This window comes from Anopheles coluzzii, chromosome 2 (assembly GCF_943734685.1).
Source record: "Anopheles coluzzii chromosome 2, AcolN3, whole genome shotgun sequence".
Taxonomy (NCBI): Eukaryota; Metazoa; Arthropoda; class Insecta; order Diptera; family Culicidae; genus Anopheles; species Anopheles coluzzii.
The window spans coordinates 6,772,595-6,792,049 of NC_064670.1; the positions used below are offsets into that span (position 1 = coordinate 6,772,595).

General features: G+C 48.3%; 1 protein-coding gene across 1 annotated transcript; it reads left to right on the forward strand.

Moving 5' to 3' along the window:
* Positions 1–1,400: 1,400 nt before the first annotated feature.
* On the forward strand, positions 1,401–18,389 carry LOC120951446 (homeotic protein empty spiracles-like). The gene is made up of 3 exons (XM_040370187.2): positions 1,401–3,285; positions 16,010–16,164; positions 17,681–18,389. Exons 1-3 carry the CDS (start codon positions 2,367–2,369, stop codon positions 17,882–17,884), a joined length of 1,278 nt encoding a protein of 425 aa, XP_040226121.2. The 5' UTR covers positions 1,401–2,366; the 3' UTR covers positions 17,885–18,389.
* The last annotated feature ends 1,066 nt before the right edge of the window (positions 18,390–19,455 follow it).

A 19,455-nucleotide genomic window follows, 5' to 3' on the forward strand; every position in this document is an offset into this window, starting at 1 on the left:
AAAAATCAAAGTTCAAAATTTTTATATTAGATCTTATTTGGTAACAATTACTCTAACTATATAATTGTCATTTAAGCGGTATTGAAACACAAAATACTTACTGAAATCGACCCAAGCATCAGTATGCTTCACGTACATCGAAATAATGACTGTACACTAAAGCTGAGTGAGGATAAAAATGTAATACTAATCAACTCCCTAATTGCGTCACTTAATTTCCACGCTGCTCGTTCGTTTACTCAACAATTATATTTTACCTCGCTTCATTGCTAGGCTCCACCGGTGGCGATATGCGCCATCGCTGGGAATAGAAAAGCGACTAAGAAAGAGACAAAAAAAGCGCAACGGAATCAAAATGGCTTGCGCAATCAGTGGAAATGGTTTTGCACTGGAGAATTAATGGACAAAGCGACTCCGGCAGGACAACCGTGGCAGGGAAATATCCGTTTGTTTCGCTAGTAGATGCCCGCCAGACATCGCCTCATTCCGGTTCGGTGTAGTGTTTTTGCTCCAGCAAAACAATCCGCCATTTGAGTGAAGATACAGATACACGCACACACACACGCCAATGGGGAAAGGCGTGCGAAGGCTGTAGAACGTAAGGGGATGCTCACTAGTTTGCCGATGTCCTGTTTCGGTGCGGGAGAACAAACACAGCTTCGAGTTGCAGCCGATGAGCGATGCGAAGGATGCGGTGCGAAAGAGCAAATGGCGATAATAACGAAAATAAAACACTCCAAACGCACCCATAGCACGGTCGCAGCAATTATAGAATGAACTTTTAACAAGCTTCTAATAATATATAATAAATAAAGTAAATATATGCCATTATGGCGAGGCGCAAAAAGGAGGAAAAAAAAAACACATCCTCCCATTTGTTAAGCGCGAGAGCGTCCTGCCCGCGCAAACCGCCGCGCTAGTCGCCGCGAACAGAAGGTACACACTCTCGCGTACCACCAGCATCCAACGGGCTAAATTGATCGCTCATCCCAGCAACGCAATGGAGTACATATCAGCCCTTCGCGAAAGGCAAACACGCGTACACAGGCATACATACACAGGACGGCAGCAGCGGCAGTACTATCAACCAACCGGGCCAACCAATGGCGGATTTGTGTGGAAGCTTTCCCCCCTTTCCGAGAAATCGGTCCCGTTTTAGCTCCGCCTTTTTTGCGCTCTCGTGCGCTCTCCGCTCAGCAAGAGGCGACCCGTTGGGGGAGAGTAAGGCTTTATTTTCAATACCACCCTACCGGGTAGGGGTGTGTGTGTGTGCGTGTTCGCGCAATAATCATGCGCTTTATGTGTGCGAAGCAACACAACAAAAACAGGGCAACAGAACGCGCAAAAAAACACTTTGAGCAAGCGCTAATGACACTGTTTTATGGTGTGCAGGACGGACGGTGTTGGTTTTGGCAGCCACCCCTGGTTGCCGTAGCAACCGCACGTGAACGGGGGGGTTCAATCGCACGTTCGATTGTTTGCGTGAGCTAACGACCAACGCGCAACAACGGCACGGCCGATATTATTGGGGGCTGCCGGTGTAGCAAAGGAGCCGCATTTTTATTATGTGTTGAGCGTTCGTGGAATATGGAGCGCCACATTCGTGCGTGCGTGCGTGCGAGTGAAAAAGCGAGTGTGTTGTGAGTGTGTGTGTGAGAGAGGAAAATAGAGAGAGAGAGAGAGAGAGAGAGAGAGAGAGAGAGAGAGAGAGAGAGTGAGAGCATTAAAATCATCCTTTTACTATGGATTGAAGGATTGAAGATACAGATGCTGATGAGGTTATAATGGCTCGAATTGCGAACGTAACTGCGCTCTCTCACAGTAATGGCAAGTAGTGGCCAGGCGTTTTTGTGGTTTTTGCTGTTCTAGTGCCTGCGCTGGTAGGCGCACTATCGGCAAGTAAAAGCCCTCATCCCCCTCCGCCTTCTCCCACAAGCCATAAAGACGCGCGAATGGTCGCGGTTCGTTGCGGGCCCCGTGGCTAGAGCGTGGCCGTGTGGAAATGTAATGTTTAAAGTGAATTCATGGACACTGGAATGTGGCATTGTTCATTTGCATCCAGCTGGGGCACACGGGGAGCGTTTATGAGTGTGTGTCGAGTCCCTGTGGAACGTTTGCATAATGAGTTTCGCGTGTAGTTTGTGAGTTGCGTCGATACAGTGCTCTGTATCGACATAATACAGTGTTTTGGTAGCAGTTTAGTATGGTATAGTGAAACATTTAGGAACACAAAAACATGGCGCGATAGTTGAACATGTAAACTTCAAGTGATAGCAGTAAGTTTGAAAGTGTGCTACAGTTTTTTGACAGCCGCAGACAGTATTGAGAGTGCTCCAAGAAGGCGTTGACACTGCACGGGTACACCTATGGCAGCGGCACTCATAATGGCGCTGCCCACACATAAGCCTCGCATCGGTTTCAGCATCGAGTCGATCGTCGGAAGCCAGAAGCGGCTGTCGCAATCGCCTCCACCGCCATCGCACTGTTCGCCGCACAGCGAGTCGTCCGAGCGGCCCCTGAGTCCACCCGGCGATGGCAGTCACTTGCCACCGGAAGCGCATCCCGCGCTGTTCCGAGCGTATCCGGCGGGATGTCATCAGCCTTTACCTCACCAGCGGGCCTATCTGTTGCAGCGGCAGCAGGAGCAGCAGGCCCGTGAGCTGTTTGCACTGAGGGAAAGAATAGCGCAAGGATCGACCGGAACACCACCGCTGGAGTTCCGCGGCGAGCCGGACCGCGCGCGTTGCCAGGACTCCCCGTCAAGCCTTCCCGGCGAGGGAACTCCGAATCGGTCCGGCTCGTTGCGAATGATTGATTTGAGCAGCAATTCTAGTCGCAGTTCACCACCACCCGCTACACGGTTGTCTCCCGAGTGTGAAGCGAGTGTTCGGAATGCTCATCCGCGATCACCTCATCACTCTCCAGCGCCCTGCGCCGCGAGTCCAGCGACGAACAAAGGCCCCATCATGGTGCCGGGCATACCGGCCGGCTTGGTACGCCCGTTTCCGATGGCACCGAACGGTGACCCGTTGAAGCCGCTGCCCCCGTTTATGGGCGGAAACAGTGCGGCCGAGCTGGCTGTTCAGGCGGCCCACAACCAGCAGTTTCTGGCCGCCCAGTTCCAGGCGGCGTTGGCCCACGTGCACGGCCAGCACGGTGGGTTCGGCGGTCATCCGGCCCATCTGCACAACCATCCTGCCAACATGCCGCGCGAAAGTTACCCACTGTATCCGTGGCTGCTAAGCCGGCACGGTAGAAATGTGTTTCCACCCCGGTTTCCAGGCAGTAAGTATGAAGTTTTTTGCCTAAAACTATTGATTCTCAACATTAAACGTGGAACAAAATGAATGGTCGCCGTACGTGGTGTGAGATTAAAAATAAATATTATTCTTATTTCGCACCCGATACGATCAGCTTAAAGTCGCGCGAAACAACAGAAACGGGGAAAACCTCGTCCGTCAAAATCTCAGTGGGTCGTTTCCGTTTTTGATCGTTGCTGCCAGATAGGGCGTTAAACTCACACCGAAGCGGGGAAAACAGAGCCCAAACGCGGAGGTTTGTTTATTAACAAGGATTAACACGGAGCGGGCGCAGAGTTTATGGCATCAAGTCAGTGTACCCGACTTTAAAGTGTGCTCGATTTTAATTGAGTGATAGATTCGAATGCACTCCCAACTCGTGAGGGGTTTGCAGGGATAGGGACAAACAACAGCGACAACAGCGTGATCGCGTTCCACCGCAGCAGATCGTTAGAGTCCCGGGCAACTACCGCGTACTTCGGCGTTTAATGTGAGAACCTTCAACAGGGGCCGAGTCAGAGCGGCTAGCGGACTGAAGTTCCCGGGACAGATGTCGCGATTGGTGGAACCCAGGAGAGGGAACCCAGGGACACACATCCGCACAGGACCGAATGCGGCATCTGATGGTCTCATTTTGATTGACACCATGGGCACATTGTTTGTCATACGGCTCTGTGTTGTACAGGCAGTTGACAGTACGAACGATTGCGTGCGCTGCCGGGTTTGCTAGTGCTAGGGCAGACACCAAGGGGAGGCGAAGGTTTTGTAACGAAAGAGAGAAACGGATAAAGTAGCTGCGGGTATAATGATGCGCTATTGTTGAATGCGGCTGATTGAGCATTGAGGGGTAGGTTGCCGAGAGTACCTCAATGAATGGTTTTAGAATTTAATTAGCTGAAAAATGAACCATTCTTGCGCGACTATTTGAGAGTTGCTCCATTTCTGGAGTCAAAATTGGCATTTAAATAGTTTCAATAGTTCATTTGGCCATTTGTGCCGATCCTTTGTGCTAAGCTGCGTACGGATATGGCTCACCTTCTTAGAGAATAATTGTGTGTTATATAGCCTCATGGGAAATATAGCTATTTCTATTCACAGCAGTTTGTTTTAAACTGTTCTACACATGATACTGGTATTGATAAAGAAACTTCACAAACACGTTTTTGAAACTTCACAAAGACTTTGGAATGTATAAGCAACAGTTGAAAATCTTAAGCAACACCAATACTCCTTTGTAATAAGACTCGTATTGCGCAACCGGAAGTGCTCAGGGCTCTGATTAGTCATGCCCGAACCGAAAAGGCAACAATTTCGTTCCACTTTTTCCTTCGCCAGACATCCGGACGCCCGGGCGAAAAGCGCAAGGTTCTTTCTTTCTTTTTTTGTATCATTCCAATTTGACGCCATTTAGCCTCGTCTCGTTGCGAGAGGGCTCAAGTGGCGAGGACACCGAAAACAAACCCTGATCGCTGATGGTGGTCGCCACGGGCCAGTTTTTTGGCGGTGGCCGTGTAGTTTGGCGGTCCATATCAAAGAAAGCCGTTCCGGTAGCACCGAAAGAAAGCCGAAAGAAAGGGAGGAAAAACCCGACTGATGAAACGTTTAATATTGCAGGGATCATCTGCAAGGGGGCTGGTGGGAAGAATTGCGCCGCACGCGAAGAAGGTTTGCGGAGAAGGTTGAATAACTAATTGGTATAACAAGGAAGTATTTTCAAGTGACAGTGAAAAAAACCAAACGCAAGAACACTGATACATATTTAGACCCATCGGAACATCTGCAGAAGGACCACCGTGTGATAGCGGCCAAAGAAAGTGTACGAAGTGTACGTGCGTGTGTACGAAATGAAGAAGAAAAAAGGGACATGTTGCTTTTCTTCACTTTAAACAAATGCTGACACGGTCGACGCAGGCGTAAGTAGAGCAGCGAGGCCGTTGGCTCACACGCAACATTGCCTGCAATGGGACATAATTTACTGTTTCATGGGGAACAATGTCAACCGTCGGTGGCGTCGGTTGTCGACGAAGTCCCAAACAAGCTAACGCACCGGTGAAGGCGATGGTGAAAGATGAAGATGATTCGGGCAACAGATAGTGAAGGGTCGTTGGTATTGGCCAAGGGATGCAGATTTTGAGGCCGCTGAAAAAGTTCAATAATTGAGCGTGTAACGAGTCACCGAGCCGGGGCAGACGGTTTGTACTCATTTCGTCCCATTTAAAATTCCATAAATCTTGCCGGCCGGAACATTGCGAACAGAACAGGGGGCGTTGATGACAGGGCCGGGAGTCACATTACCCATTGGAGGGTCGCACCAAATGAAGTGGCTAGCAGAACAGTGGAGTGAATATATGATGGGAATTAGACTGTCTAAGCTGACTGACACATTGGGATATAATCTTTAGGTTCATTTTTTTCTGTTTTTTTTTTTTGGAAAATCATAATGCTACTGTGTAAAAGTGATTGATTCTTTGTGTGCGCATTGAATCACTTTCACATTTATAAAATCAGCTCGACATAATCGCAAACACTGCTGCAAAGTTGGTCGCTAGCGATGAACCTGACCTGTTCGATGGATTGTTTGTTGTTCGCTGCTCGGTGTCGATATGGTGATGACATTGGTTAAATACAATATTGGCGCATTTGGGTGTCCCATTTTTTTGTTTCGCATGCCAAAGTGTCGGCGAACGGTGGCAGGGTTCGCAAAAATAGTAAATCAATATTTATGGCTCAACGGAATCGAGCAGGCGAGTCTGGGTAGGAATGCCAATAGAAGTGTGAAGTAGGATAGTTTGCATGTTCTGCTTTGTAGTGCCTTGAAGTTGTAGGTTTAGGCAGTTTTAGTGAACGAGGTATGTTGAGGAGTACGTTAATGATTGAAGTAATTTGAATGCTGAAGAAGGTGGGTTTGTACTCTCTGGAACAGTTCTTTATGTTTTTATAATATATAAATTGGTATTCCTTATAAATTTGGAGATTCTTAAGTAAATCCTTCCTCCTCATTTAAAGGAGGACGCTCCTCAATTGACTTTTGACATTAAGTTGTGGTAATTACCTCCACAAATTGTTCCTCCAAAAACCTCAACAACTTTACATAAAACCGGACCGGAACCTTGACTTCTCGCCAGCTTAAAAAGTCATTTCCTTAGCCGCATTAGTCGGGCACCCGCGCACCAGTGCGAGCGAAGGTGTTATCGACACGTCTCTACCATCACCAAGCCTATTATTTTGCACAAAACCAGTGTCCACCGAGCCGGGATTCCTGGGATGAGGGGAGGCATGGAAAGCTAACGAATTAGCAAACCGCTCAGCCTTTCGCCCGGGCTAAACGCTCCCTGTTCCGCCCCGAAAGAGTGTTGTAAGGCGAAAGCGCGCGGTGCGTATGAAAATTCCAATTAGTCGACCATCAATTCCCGGGCCGGTGAGACGCTGGCGGTAAAGTTAAGATCTCCGTCCCAACTCTTGCATGTTTTGATGTCGTCTGCCACCATCGACACACAGGCACACACACACACATGCGGTCAGTCTCGGCACAGTCCAATGAAGCAATGGACGCGTACCAAGAGGGCTAACAGACGATGTCGTCTTCGCCGACCATGTAGGAGGTGTTCGGTGTGCGTGCGTGCGTGTGTGTATGCGAAATGCATAATTGACAGTAGCTATTAACGCGCGACGAAATGCTGCTGTCCTGGCTGGCGTGTCTTAAGGTGGCGCACAGGGTTGGCGAGCCAGGACTGGAGCGGAGCGCGCACGAGCGTGTGTAAAGGCCAGCGTAAACGAAGCAATTTGCCTTCCGGGCAAGAGTGCAAAAGAAAAAATGATGCATTTTTCGCCAGATTTAACAAGGTAGGGTGTGGCAGGGAGTCGGCAATAGTAGTAGTAGTAGTTTCAGTAGAAGCTTGGCCCCGAAACCTTCAACAAGCTAATTACTCATCGAAAAGTGAGAAATATAAATTTTCTGTTCTGTGGCCACACTCCTCGGAGAAGCATCGTTCTTTGCGGGCGGAGTGTCGGTGGAAAGCAAAGGCAGACAGGGGAGAGAAGGCCTACTGGCCTGCCCGAGAGCATAGAGAGCATAAAGGCAAACAAAAAAAAAAATAATAAAAGAAACACAGCCACACAAACGAGCGGCGATGAACGAGCAAACGGACAATAATTAATTAGTTTACATCGGTACGGTGAGGCACGCCAGGGACGACGACACGACGACAAACGGGAACTGAGGGAGAGTGGGGGTCGGGCAGCCCGCCAAAAAGGTGTTTTCATATATCAGTGCGTATATAAATAAAGATAATCTACACGCCACACGTTCCGTTGTGGACAACTGCACCGCGAACTGGCTGCGAGCATCTTTGGACCATCGCTTTCGACTATTTACGTCGCTCCGTCGTTCGTTGTTGTTTTTCTTTGCCTGTTCAGTTTACCACCTCGTTAGGCTTCGGGATGGGTCCAGAAGATCGGACAGGCTGTTGGACGGAGCATGTTCCCTTTCATTTCTCTTTGTCGCTCTCTCCTCACCAGAGAGAAAGAGAGCAAAAAACAAAAAAAAAGGTGAACGTTCCCTCCCCTAACTTAAGCGGGGGCGTTTAAAATCCATAACACATTTATCGCGCGCTCACCCTGCTCATAATAAAAATGATTAGTGAGATCTTATTTTGCTGAGGACTCAGAAGCCATCGGAAGAAGGCCTATGCATTGCGTGCCGAGGCTAAGGTGTTGTTGCCGAGGTTGCTGAGCATGAAGGCCAGGAGGGCCTGGAGTCAGTTGACGTTGGCAGCTGGAGCTGGACCCAAGGAGTTTCATCCCAAAAAAAAAAAAAAAAATACAGCAGAAAAGAGTGCCGAGTGAACACGCAATGCTTATGTCCACCTTCCTTCCCCACCCCCTTCCGTCGTCCGTATAATGCACCGGACTTGTTGCCGGTCCGGTTGCTCGCTTGTCGGAGATTTGTTTTGTGATGCGTTCGTGTTTTGCGTGCATCTTCCAGCGCGCGTTGAAAGATGACTTCTCCTCCTCCCTGCCGGACGGTTTGGCGTGTGAAGACACCCCGAACACGTGTCATTTGAGGAAACGAGGTTCGATCCGTGAACGCCCGCGAGTGTGGACTGCAAGGTGATCGTCTAGCGGATCCTGGGTAAATAAAACAAATTTATGGAGCGCGATTAATGTGGGTAAAGTTTTATTATTTACCTTTTAATCCACCTCCAAACCCTGCCAGCTGGTAACAGTTATGGTCATTAGATAGGGATAGAGATGCTGTGCAAGTGTGCGCGGTTTCCTAGGATCAATCGAAGTACGGGCAGATGAGGAACAGTTTGTGTTTTTTTATGTCGGCAGTACAATAACAGTCGAGCCTTTCTAATCGTTAGCTTGTTTGTTTGCTTCTTCGGGGCTTTTTTTCGATCTCTCGCTCTCATGTGTTACTTCATCGTTCCATACCTTAATACGATATCCGTATCGTTTGATTGGTAATTTATGACGTCTGATTGCATCGATCTCTCGATGCTCTCTGTGCAGGTCTGGAGCGGGCAGACCATTTCAGCAATCAGTCGTTCCAACGTCCCGACCTTTTTCGGTACGATCGTAATTGATCCGCATCTGACTGGCTGGCTGACCGGCCGGTATCTTGATATCGTAATTAGGAAATCAGGTCGAACCAGTTCAGTACGATACGTATCATTGAGCTAACACTGATCTCGGATCGCGGATAAGAACAATAAACATTAATAAAGTGCCTCGTTGGATGCACTTGCGTCGCTAATTAGGGATTGCACGAACGATCTCGACCACTGCTTGTTAGCTCTGTTTTGCTTGAGCGTTTCTGTGTGTGTCTTTGCGCATGCTGTAAGGCACACAGCATGATGATTGCACAACTTTGCACTGGCGGGGACGGTGTGCCGGACCAAAATCCGCAAGACACACACACACCGGCTGCCAACGGGTGCCCGGTAATGACGCGTTCCCTTCCGCGCGGCTAATCAAATCAATTTGCAACCCAAACGAGCCACGAGCGTCGTTTGTGCGGCCAAAGCCGCGCGCGTTTGGGGGGGAGTTTGTTTGCTTTAGATGCAGTGTGAAAAACGCAAATCTCCCGAAATGGGGTTGGACAAGTAGCGCAAGTGTGCTCCTGCTGCTGCTCTAAGCCGCCAACAATCCAAGCAGTCCCCCGATGTGCGGGGAGCGTCTCGAGGGGCCCGTTCCAAACCGGCGAAAGGGAAAACGGTCCCTCATTGGAACACGGCCGGCCGTGCCGTGATCGTGACGCACTCGAATGGGGTCAACGATTGTGTGCATATTATTATTAAATCAATTTTCTGCGAAATTCTACCGGCAGCAAGTGGTCGCCCGCGTGGTCCTGGGCTAGCGGGTGTGCAACTGGTGATGGTGTTGAGCAAAGCCAGCAACCACACGCGCAATTGCAAACGGCGGGAGTACAGGGGTACCAGTGAGACAACAAATTCATTAGTATCATAATTAAGCCGGAGCTGGTCAGCCACTGCCAGTCGACGGGCATGATTGCGCGAGCCTGGGCAGGGGTGATTTTCGCGAGCAATTGATCGTGATCTGGTCGTGATCGGAGACGAGATTCCATCGTGGTGCTGCGGCCGGCATGGCGCGACGTGGTTGCTGCCGCGTCTGCTCAAGCGAACTCATGTGGGCACAATTATTTCCTCTTATCTTCATTGCTCTTAATTGCTACCAAATTAGAGATAATTTAATTAAACGCTGGCCGTTTTGCGATATCGTGCGGATTACAACTGATGCGTGCGGCGATTACTTGAGCGTTCGATTACGTGCAAGTTGGGGCTAAGCGTAGGAAGCGTTTTGTTACTTTCCACTAGGACTCAATGAAGGTTGATAGAATATTAAGAAAATTCAAATGAAATTGTAGGGGGTTTTCTTCACTCAACGTTATGAAATGCTTTCTGCCTTGCTTGAGAATAATATTTCTATTGAAAGGATGTTCTAAGACATCATGAATCGATCTCTTCATCCCCTAGAATGATATATAATTCAGCTTGATTGTTATATTTTCAATCATCAAAGCATGATTGGAAAACTGCAATCCCCACTCACCCGCTCTGCGCACATGTATATTGCACTATTTACACTAAACCATTCGCGGGTTGATAAGATAATAAAAAATACAACAAACCCTGTTACAAATCTATTAACCCACCGCAAGAGGCAAGCAGCACGCGGGTTAAACGAAATGAGCAGGCAAGCGAAACAAAGGCCCGCGGAACAGTGGAATGAAAATGGAAATTATCATGTTTGCACTTACCGCGTACCCGCGCACCGCGGTTGCACTGGCTGCATACCGGGCCGGCAAGGTTGGCAGTTAATTTAAGCGTTGCGTTATTTGAGGCTCCACTCTTTTCGGTCCCGGCACCAAGGAACCGGGGAGGGAAGATGAAAGAGAAAACACACGACACGTAAAGGCAAAGCACGTCGTTCGCGTCCTGCGTCCAGTGTCCTGTGTGTGTGTGTGTGTGTACGTGCATGTAATGTGCATCACGATTAGTGCACATTATGCACCGAAATCAATCAAATTAAGCATCGTTAAGCGAGCTCCGGTACCCACCATGGGCACCTGAACGTCGCTGTGTGTGTGTGTGTGCGGGATCGATCGATGCCCTTGCTCGCCCTCCTTGCCTAACCACGGGGCCTTTACCAAGCAGCACACGCACCGCACTCATTAAAATCGGGCCCTTGCGCGAAGAGCTCGTCGCGCAAACCCCGTCCGTACCCGCTTCAAGGGCTGTAAAGGGAGAGAGAGAGACGGTGGTGCGGGTGGAGGACCGGCAACGGACCGGCCGAGGTAACGCACGTCAGCGCGCCGTGGAAAGGAAACACCATTATCAAAATGATGGACAATCGAAGTAAAATGATCGCCTTCGGGTCGGCACGGATGTTGATGGGCCGGTACCTCACATGCTATAATTACACCGCCATTAATGCGATGCGATCGAGTCGCCATTTCGCTCTGTCGTGCTGCTCTCTCTCTCTCTCTTTCTCTCTCTCTCTCTGTCCGTTTCTCCTTCATCCTCTGCCACCCCTTTGGCGGTCAATTTGAAGCCTTTGCAGTGAAACGACAAAAAGGGTTGCTTGTTAAAACGGTGGGCAAATGGGGTGTGAAAGGGGAATGAGGAGGGAAACAGGGAAGCATACCGACCCGGGCCAGGTTGTTTGCACTAGCTGGAATTGCAGTTGTTGTTGGTAATTTCTTGAGCACTCTTCCTGCACACACACACACACACCCGGCGACCAGACTCACATTCCATTTTCGCGCGCTGCTTTGTGCTTGTTCAATTTGTGCGAATATTTGCGAATTAATTCCTTCGCCGTGGTGGCAAGGTCTCGCCCTCTGGTACACTGCAGTGTTTTCTGCAAAAAAGGGAGTTTCTGTTTTCGCAGCTTTTAACCGCGGCGCTGCGAAACAGGCGCGGTGAGCGGCAGATTTTCGTCGTTCCCTTATTTCGTGCGGTGGTAGAAGGAAATAATTGGAATCAATTGCTGAACACTTTACACCGACCTCGGGTAAGAGAGCGAGAGAGAGAGAGAGAGAGAGAGAGAGAGAGAGAGAAAAACAGAGAGAGGGAGAGCTGCAAATGATGGGAATAATCAACCGCAATGTCCTGTTGTTGTGTCCGGTGTCATGCACTTGCAAACACACACTCACAGTCATTTGCGATCGATTATTATGCACCCAGGGTTTTGCAGACGCTGGTTATGTGTGATGTGACGATCAGCTAATGCGATATTAATCACTGAGAGGTTCGCTTTGTTTCGGGCGGACGTGCGGACGGGCCAGCATCTCACCCGACGACTGCGGTGTGTCGGTCGCAGAGCGCCAAGCAGACAATGTTGCGACCTCGCCAATGGCTCATTAGAGCGTTGCGGCAGCGGGGACAGCTGTCAGGATGACATTTACGTGCGCACCATCCATCAACATCTGGCACCCTAGGAATGGCCGTTGCAGATTTTAGGAACCGGCCGTCCGGCAGACGGTTCCGGGCAGCGGAAATTAGCATCAATTGAACGGTTAACCTCGATCTGTCACAGAGCCGTCGGCGATCGATCGAGCGGTGTCCTGTTTTTGTACTTCGCCAAAACGAAAACACAAAAAAAGTATTTCCAGTGCACTATGGAGTGGCGCACGGTTTGCAATACGGGGTCATGGATAAAGTGAAGAGGCCCTCGAACGAACAAACAACGGCCAAAACGCCTTCCATTTGGCCTTTTAGTGTTCAATTATAAAGCCATTAATCAAAAGCTAGTGAAGTTCTGTCAGGTTCGAATTTGTTTGCGCTTCGCCCGGGGGGGTCGGGAAGGGTGCCCCAAGACTTCCTGCAATCCTGCAAATAGCTTCCAGTGGGGCAGGATTTGTTTTGCTGCAGGTTTTGTGCCTGTTTTTTTGTTGTGTGTGGAATGATTCAAACATTTGTTTGGAAACGGACTGAAACGATGGAACGTACAACCCGATTTGGCATTTCAATTGGAATGTTTCGTAGGACCCTCCTGTGCGAACAGGCGGTGACAGGCTGCATGGTTTGAGCCACGGGCAATTGAAGCACTCTTGAAGTGCTAGAATTTTGGGTTGGAGGCAGTGTTTTGCGTGCTCGATTTGTGTACATTTATGTCGGAATTATGGATTTTTGCTAATGCGCCTGCTGGCATAGTTTGATCGGGCGTTTTCGGGGGGTCGCAAGCTATCCTGACACACAATGTTTTTGCAGGCGACGACTTTGAGTCTCACGTTGTTTTCAATAAGACGAACTTTCTGTTACAGAGTTTTCACTTTGTTTGAGACAAACGATGCTTCAGAATGTTGATAGTTTCCAACTTTAGGTCCAAATATCGAGGAAGTGTGACAACTGTACTCTTCACACTGGCAAGCAGCAGATCTCACAGTTTGATAAAAATAAAATCACTCTCTTCGGAAACCTCACAACTCCAAAACCCACAATTACGCTTCGCGCAAGCCGATAGCATCTTGCGATTGAATGACTTCATTAAATAACATACTTAATCCGATGCCATGCAAATTGTGTGTTTGCATCGCCCGGGCTCAACATCTGCAAACACCGATCGTCTCGCACTTTCCCATCACGAAACGTGCGCAATCGGTACGGGACGACGGTTTTGCTTGCGCTTATCGTTCGTTTGATCGTACCCCGCTCGGAGTCCTGCTCGGAGTGATCGATCGGTGGGAAACCGGTTGCCTTGGGTTGCCGTCGCAGCAGTGCCACTTGCCATTGATTAGGGGCGTGCGTAATCAGCCACCGGTTGCGGGTTTGCTTACATTAACCCAACAGCGTAACACAAACACTCACACACACACGGACACACTCAGACGCTCAGATCGATTTTTCCTTAACGCTTGCGTTTAGTGCCAATTAGTAGATTAACTATTTATTAAAACTCATTAGGCATGACAAGCAAAGTGACAAGTTTATAAAATATTGCACATAAAACGCAGCATGTGATTGCCATGTGTATGTATGTGCGTGTGTGTGTGCAAGGAGGTATGGGTACGGTGTGTAATGATACCACTACACCGAGAGCGATCACAATCATCCTTGACTGGTGGCTGTGGCGTCAGCGTGCCGGCTCCCGATGATGGCCCGATGGTCGCTCGGTAATGTGCCGCACGTATGGAGTCGCTCCGGGTGACACATCGGACGATTGGCTGCCGTTTTCTGCCCGGCTCGGCGAGATGCAACGTGCAACAGCCATATAATGGCGGGCAAGGAGGGAAACTGCACCCGGGCCCGAGCCCGAGTCGGTCTGCTGCGATCATTAACGGTTTTGCGATAAATTAGTCCCCTCGCTCTTCTCTCCTTCCCTTTCGCCCTCGCTGTGATAGGAAACCGATTAAGAAACTGTTTATTAAAGACCAATTCTTTTCTCGTTTTCATCATCTCACTGTACCGCCCCACCATTGGGGACCGTGGGCAGAGCTCCGAAGCGTAAACCGGACGAACGAGCGGCGGTGCGCGCATGATGGCCCGCGATGGTCAGCTCACGGCGCTGCACGTGGTGGAGCCTTGGTTGCATGGGCTGCATTGGGTGAGCGACGTGGTAGCCTCGTTTAAAGATACGTTTTTTTTTTACCGTGCTGCATCTCATTCGTCTCCCCCTTTCAGTCTCGCCCTCCCTTCCCCTTATCGATGCAAATGTATGCATCATAATGATGTGTAATTATTTAATTATATTGTATTTTATAGAGAACAACCGATGGTTGCGCACTCCGCCGCGGACCGGTGGCAGCATTGTTGAGCGGCTTTTGTGCACAGGGAGCGAAGGGAGCGGAAGGTAGCGGCGTGACGAGGGACAGGAAAACCCAAATACCAAACATGGAGCGAAACCGCAGATGCAAATCGAGCCTGTTGGGCTGTTGATTGCCTTCCGATTGATGCTGATGTAGGTGGGGCTTGGATTTAGATTGGTTGTGTACGCTCTAGTGATTGAAGGGTAGCATTGAAAGCATTTCAATATCTGCTTTAAGCGCAAAAAGAGAAATAGCGTTTCCAATAAGCACTCTCTCCGGAGTTTGGAAGCTTTAAAAACACATACGCCTATCAACTATTTAGCCATCCATTTAGCCGCACGATTGGCACGCATTCAATTGGTTTTGTCAGAAATTAGATCATCAAACAAATCAACTAGACACGTTTTGGGGGCATTGGTAGGCAGGTTCGGTTCGAGTGCAGTTTTTTTTGTTTCGTTTTCCTTTATTTTCTTCAAACCTCGTGCTAGCCTCAAAATTACGGCGTACACTTTCTGGGATTGCTTTCTTCGCTGCTCGCCGGAATCACCTTTAGGCGAGCACGAACCGCTTTTTCCGCTACTCGAAATCAAATCTTGCACGCAACTCGCCACCACAGCAGAACCCCTAAACGGAATAGGCTAAGCAGCCAATACACACACATACACATACAAACACGTACACACCAGCTCGTCCACACAGTTCTCGTCCTGACGTCCATCAAATCGGCTTGTTAGTAAATTATCACATCGCAGCCAAAGTAAACTCCTCATAAACATTAGGACATAATGGAGGCAAGCGTAGAAAATCGTGAAAACGTTATTATCGTGGCACGCAGTTTTTTTTTCTACCCCTTTCTTTTCTTCTGTTTGTGCCAGTTTGTGCCCCAATCTACCCTGCCCTCACGCTCACGTGACGCAGCCAGAACGAGGGATAAACGGGGGTTGAAAGAGAAGCGTTTCGAATTTCGATGCTCAGCTCGCATTCCCCGGGACAGCTGACAGTGCCCTCCGGGCGTCGTCGCTTGGTTCGTTCGGTCCGGTCCGGTCGGTGGGAATTATCAGGCAAATTACCTTCCTGTCAGTGTTCGTCCCGTTCGTGGCCGCGGTTTGCGCCCGGTTGGCGACGCAGTGCCCTGCTGGTGTATTTGGAGTTCTGGTTGAAGGTTCTGGTCAGCAAGGGTAAGTCTTCTAACGAGAATGGCCTCCAAGGTACCATTGGAATGCCATCATCGCAGAATGCCCTCGAGAAGATGGAGCCTCTTTTGGTGGGGTTTGGGACTCTAAGGAAGCTGATTGAAAGTTGCCTTTTTTGGAGCAGAGAGAAAGAAAGATTAGCTTAAGAGGTAGAATTGAAACTATGAGTAATGCGTCCAAGTAACTACCGAGTCTGAAGATGCCTAATGTCCAGCACTGCTCTGTTTCTTCCATTTCCTCGGCAGGCTATTTGCTACCATTTCGCAAACCCAAGCGAGTCCGGACGGCCTTCTCGCCATCGCAGCTACTGAAGCTGGAGCATGCCTTCGAGAACAACCACTACGTGGTTGGAGCGGAACGGAAATCGTTGGCGCAGTCACTAAGCCTCACAGAAACGCAGGTAAGCTAAGCGGGATGATTTGAAAGATTGCATATAAAATTATTTCTGTTATTTCTAACACTCTATTTAATTGTAAAGCCTAAGAATACTGTAGCGAAGAAATGATTATTTTGGTTTTAAACATAGAGTTGCCTTCCAAAATAGGGTTAAAGTAGATGTCTGCAAATGTTAACCCAGGAATGAGTTCTTCTCACTTACAGCCGAACAGAACAGGAGTAACTGAATACAGAACATCTTTCCGTTACGTCTATTGTCATTTATTACGTTTTTATCCCTAGCTGCAAAATGAACTGCCACAGTTGTCACTGCCACAAAACAGATTACCCCCTAGCCGAAAGTTGGAACGTGCACCGCTTTGCGAAACAAGCGTGCTAAAGGGCAGTGCTAGGAAGCCCGTTGCGCGACCTCGCTCCCTGCAGCCCAGCAGCCGAGGATGATGATGGCAATTTTCCCTCCATTTTATTGGATTGGTTCAAAATTTGATCACGTCCCGGTGACGACTTCCTTCCCTGTTCGCCCTCGTTTTTCCCCTGTTTTTGTGTCCCCCTTTTTTCCCATCTCTGCTGCACGCAGAGATAAAATAAATTGTTAGCACTTTGTTGAACAAATATTCGCAATCTGCCAGCCATGGGGTATCACGCTTAGGGGCAAAAGTGTGCCAGTAAATAAGGACGATTTGCTGCCGGGGTCGGCGGAAAGGCGAATCGTTACTTTATCTTTCACTCGCTCTGCCTCTCTCACTCTCCTTCTCTGGTGCTAGTTCGCTTTCTCACTCTTTCTCTAGAGAATTACCGAGCCACTTGCGGGAGGAAAATATGAAAAACCGCGTCAAACTCCCTCATAATAAACGGCGATGGCGGTGAACGGCATGGAACGGTTGGCGGTGCCGAAAAGGGATGCTGAAATAACATTGAGTTTGGCAAGTTGTTGTCGGTTCCACTTTCCTCTGCGCATTTATCGTTTGTGGTTGGTTGATTATGAACCGTCCCGTCCTTCCGGCACGGTATATCCTGCGCTGGGAGGGTTGCCATAATTGGAGTAGTAATAAAATGGAGGATAAGGTAGTTAGCAGTTAATGAAATGCGTATCAATTCCCCTAGTTGCGTAGGATCGGTGTTTTGTTGCGAAGGGTGAAAGCGATAATTTCTAGCAGGGAGAGGAGAAGCTAAGGATTCGCGCAATGGTTTGGATGAGGAGAGAGTTGCTAAAACAGAGTTTTAGTTTACTTTTTGAACGCTGGTGGTGTATTTACCCAACGTAGTCCTAAAACAGCAATAATATGTAAAACATAAGAATACAATATCAATTCTTATATTGTGAGATAAATGCTTTCAACGCGTCCAATTCCTCCCTCCAAACTGCTACTGATAATCGTTTACGGACACGTGGCACACATACAAATTTAATGATCCATGCAGGAAATGAAGTGATTTATCGAGGTTAAGCATCCATTTCTCGGGTAGTCGCTCACGTTCTGATCAGGAGCTCTGGTTTACTCTTCCTTTTTTCTTTGTAGGTCAAAGTATGGTTCCAGAACAGGCGCACCAAACACAAAAGGATGCAGCAGGAAGAGGACGCCAAATCGAACGGAGGCAGCGGTGAGGGTGGCCGAGATGGGCGCCACAGCCCGGGCTATGAGGAGGACGATGAGGACGAGCTTATCGATATGGAAATGGACGATGAGTGTGGCAGTGATGAGGACGAGCAGGAGCATGGATGATGGAGTGGAGTATAGTGAAGCAAATATTACTGCGTGTTGACAATTAATAGAGCCCGCTCAGCCGAAGATGGCTGCTGCTGATAACTGTGTGAGTGTGAGTGCTCTTGGTGAGCACGCTTGTACGTCAGGATAATCAACTAATCCGATTGTCGAAATGACTGGTGGTCACAGTTGTAATGAAAGTTCCTCCCTGTTGTATTTCGTTGGTAGTTTAGCTTAATGGATTTAATTGAATTGACTCGTATGCAGAAGACAAAGGACCTGTAGCGCGTGTCCTACTCAAGGAGTAAATGTAAACGGATTTCATTTGGAACAGTAAATGGAAGTCTAACAATAAGTTTGTGTGTAATTTAGCTGTCATCTGCAACATGTTCGTTGAGTCACGCAACAAGTATGTGCCAAACGATAGGATTTTTGTAAAGTTAACCAACGAACCGTTTAGCGATTTAAGATGAGGTAGATAGATAACAAAGTAACGTAAATAAAATATTATTTATTACCATGATCTGTTTCGTTGCTCTGCAAGTTTGTTTGTTGTACTACACTGTGTTCTCATAATTAAACAAAAGTTCGTCCATTTAAAACAAATACTCTGTACAAACTGTAACATAAATAAAACACATTCCTGATAGTGAATTGAAAGGATATAAGTTTTAGCATGAAATAGCTTCAAATATCACAAACGGCATTGTGTGAGTGTATTTATTCTTACCCGTTTGCAATGAACTGAACCACAAGCTTCGCCCAAACTATCATACAAACTGCAGACTCCAGCGAGGGTCCAGGCTCGCAGTTACAAACAACAACTGAAGGTGGCGTTTAATGGCAAAGAAACATGAAAAGAAGTGTAGATAGATGTATGGCTCAAACACCTATAATTAGCCCTGCACCGGACGACGCTTTTCAAAGTCAAAACACTCGAATTAGTGCAGAATATGCTCAACACTCGGTGTTTTTGGGGCAGGATAGTCTTGTTTCTGTTATTACCGTTTGGCATGAAGTTTGGTGAAGGAAAAAAAAACCAAAGGGAGGCAAAAATCGCTCCACACGAAGTTCCTGTGTGGGGAGTTCCATCAGGAGGAAAACGGTCGAAATCAATTTCGGGCTCCATCCCGGATCCCGACGAGCGTGAAGCTGTGGCACCAAACAAAACAAAAAAACAAAACAGGGTTTAAGAGGAGGCAGTCCTTGCTGGCGGAGGGTAGCGGGTCAGGGAGAACACGACTGGCTGAAGAAAAAACAAAAACAGCAAGCGAACGGAACGCTGTTTTCGAAAATTACCCCACTAAGAGCCTGTAATTTAGAATCGAAAATTGATGCTCTTGTTATAATTAATTCGCCCAATAAGGCAATTTACACCAACCCCTAACCGACTTGGGTGCTTATGTTGCGAAAATAACAAAGACGATCGCAACACATCGGGGCGGTTGTGGCTGTATGCGTGTGTGTGTATGTGCTTGCGTTCGTAGCTTAAATACCACACTCTCATCTCACGGACCTCGAAAGCCCCAAAGCAGCATCATGCTGGCCGTATGCGAAAATAACACACAAACAGATGAACGAGAGAAAAA

Bases quoted from the DNA above. Each gene is read 5' to 3' on its own strand.
- LOC120951446 (XM_040370187.2), top strand. From the start codon at position 2,367: ATGGCAGCGGCACTCATAATGGCGCTGCCCACACATAAGCCTCGCATC. The intron at 3,286-16,009 runs GTAAGTATGAAG...TTTCCTCGGCAG, and splicing joins TCCACCCCGGTTTCCAGGCA to GCTATTTGCTACCATTTCGC. The intron at 16,165-17,680 runs GTAAGCTAAGCG...TTTTCTTTGTAG, and splicing joins TAAGCCTCACAGAAACGCAG to GTCAAAGTATGGTTCCAGAA.